General features: G+C 51.3%; 1 protein-coding gene across 1 annotated transcript in view; it reads right to left on the bottom strand.

Annotated features, from left to right (window-relative positions):
- LOC119357479 overlaps positions 1-1,524 on the bottom strand; it is a 4,081-nt gene extending 2,557 nt beyond the window's left edge. The window contains exon 1 of the mRNA XM_037624412.1: positions 317-1,524. Within this exon, the coding sequence (XP_037480309.1) occupies positions 343-1,524 (1,182 nt within the window). The 3' untranslated portion in view covers positions 317-342. The remainder of the gene's footprint in view (positions 1-316) is intronic.
- Positions 1,525-2,817: the final 1,293 nt, after the last annotated feature.

Here is a 2,817-nt window from a genome sequence, read left to right as displayed (position 1 = left end):
TGCATATTAATATATCAATATCATGTGCAAATGACCAGCCACTTAACGATCCAAAGACTAATTTTGCGTAATTATACCACATAAAAGATTCTTCCCAACTACATTAGGTAGCTTTTAATCTCAGCTTTAATTCTACGTACCGATCTAATAATCAAATAGCAAATATGAGTGGCATGCATATTCATTTCTGAGCTTGTGTTCTTAAAAATAACATGATAATGCATAAATAATAAATTAAAGATGATTAAAGGCGTTTCCCGCATAATTGCACGGACATCGTGCTAGTTATAATTTAGAAGTAGCATAAAAAACTTACTTAGATTTAACATGGCGCGAAATCAGCTATCCAGGAGTGAGTACGAATCCATTCTTCTTCTTTGTCTTTCGGAAAAATGTATGCTGGATAAGACTCTCTTTGAACCTGTGAGGAATGACTACCGGCATGTCATCATCATACTTGAACTTACGTACCAAATTACCCTTCTTGTCATATTGCAGGAGATGGCCATAGCAGCTGACAAGCACGTCCCCCTCCTCGGAGACAACCTTCGCCAACCAATCACCTTGCTCCTGAAAGCGCCTGATTTCCATCACAGGCAGTTTGATCTGGTACTGGAACGCCCAGACATCGTGCTCAGGATCCTGAAGCACAAAAATGGACATCCCAGTCATGCCATCCTTGCTGGTGGACGCAGCAAGCTTGCCACCGAGGTCAAGCAAGTGCATGACATGGCGGGGGTTCACAGGCGGCGGACTCATCTGCCGCGACGTCTCTGCTACTGTGTCGAACACCCGTATCCTGTGGTAGCGAACACCTGACCGTCTCCTCCAGTGTATGTGCAGGCTGCCATTGAGGAGGACCGGCGCGCCAAAGATGGATGGTTCCTCGGCCAAAACCTCGGTTAACGGACAATCGACGAGCCATGAATTGTTGGTTCCCACCGTGAGGACGTAATACTCCTGCCGACAGATCAACTCCATAGAGTTGTTTTTCCAGTACATGACGCGGAACTCCCCTGAAGTTTGGTGCCGGAAGAGGGCGGAGAGATTCTCTATGGGCTTCCTGTCCTGCCGGATGGCAGCCCACTCGCGCGTGGCCGGATTGCAGATGATGTAGCTGCCGACGACGAAAAGGCCGTTGCAGGAGGCGGCGATGCCGAAATAGCCGCGGAATGGGAACTGGAAAGAGGGGCCGAGCTTCGCGGACCGGAGGTGGATGGCGTTGAGGCCGGATTCTAGGCCGCGGGCGGCGATCCGGCAGGACCTAATCAGGGGAAGCGCCGGCTGGCGGCGGTGGTGGTCGAGGAGGAAGGTGGGGTCGGACGCGAGGCTGCGCCAGGACCGGCAGACGGCGCGGAAGCGGAGCACGGACTTGGCCGGGAGGCGGGGCAGGATCTCCTGCTGCAGGATCTCATCGGGGATGCCGGCGAGCCGGTCCGACCTTGCCCTGCTTCTCCTCCTCGGCGGGGCCGTCCGCCCCGGTTCTTCCTGGGCGGCCAGGCGCCGCCCAGAACGGAGGAGCATCGGCGTGGTGGTTTTGGTGGAGTCGGGGAGAGTGGAGACGAGATCAGCGGCGGCGCCCGGCAGGCCCAAGCGGAAATGGAAACCCTAGACGGAGTACTACTTTGACAAATGGGTCCACTGAAGCGTGTGCGCCCGCTGTCCCCACACTGCAAAAACTCATGCACCTACACGCTTGCAAACTCACCAGCACCCTAGGAATTGAGGGTTTTTTTTCTTCAAAAAATACTTCTTTAAAAGAAATTTCAGAATTGTGATCCTCAATTTGGTAAATTTCACACATACAACCTTATGACATCCAACTTCAACAACTACCTAGTTATCATTAGCATCCGCAACGGCAGGAAGTTGGTCGTTGTCGCCCCTAGCATGAAGGGGTTATCGTTGCTGCTTCTAGTGATAGCACGATGTCGTTGCTGCCAACAACATGCCTGTGGTGGCCTACGCAGTCACTTCGGGTATGTTTTGATGTTATCCCAACTAGCCCTACCAAAACAAGGCAGAACAGATCCGATATACAAATACTGCATAATTTAAACTTAAACTCCACGTCACCATAGTTCACGGGAGTTCATCACACATTTAAAGACACAAGCTTAAAAGTATAGTATAGATAAACCTAACTCTAAACTACTCTAGGGCTTGACGTTGAGGTAGTACTCGGTAGCGGAGCGGTAGAGACTACACGCGAGCTGGTACACCTCCTTGGCCACCTCGAGCCGCACAACCGTGCCCTCTTCTCCTGCCTCGAACGCCTCTTTTGCCTCGTGGACCTCAATCTTCACCTCGTAGAGACCCTTGCTGGCCGGCCAAAGGTTCTCCCCGATCTCATCGAACTCGCTCCACGCCCTCCGGCAACTGCTGCAGGAGAGGGCGCGATGCTCCCTGGCCTGCTTTGAGCGCCATGCCTCAATCGGTCGGGCTTTCATTTTACCGGATATGCTCCGGCCGAAATTTTACCGTATCCTATAAATCGATGGGAAATTATAAGAGCCCGTGAGGTTTTATAGGATATACTGGAGATGTTCTTATCATATCCAACTTCAACAAATCACCTAGTTATCATTTGCATCCGCAAGGACAGGAAGTTGGTCCTTGTCTCCCCTATGTCGTTGTCGCTGCCGGTGATAGCACCATGCCGTTGCTGCCGGGAACACGCCCATGGTGGCCTACACAGTCGCTTAACATCTCCATGAAATAGTATGCAGACTCGGAAACGACTAGCATATTGTTGACGCTACGAACGACAATCCTTTTTTCGACGTGACTAACACTCATCACTCTCCCTTTTTTTCC

The sequence above is a fragment of the Triticum dicoccoides genome, chromosome 2A (assembly GCF_002162155.2).
Source record: "Triticum dicoccoides isolate Atlit2015 ecotype Zavitan chromosome 2A, WEW_v2.0, whole genome shotgun sequence".
Taxonomy (NCBI): domain Eukaryota; kingdom Viridiplantae; phylum Streptophyta; class Magnoliopsida; order Poales; family Poaceae; genus Triticum; species Triticum dicoccoides.
Note: the sequence above shows the minus strand (reverse complement) of the source record. Positions and strands in the feature narration are given on the sequence as shown.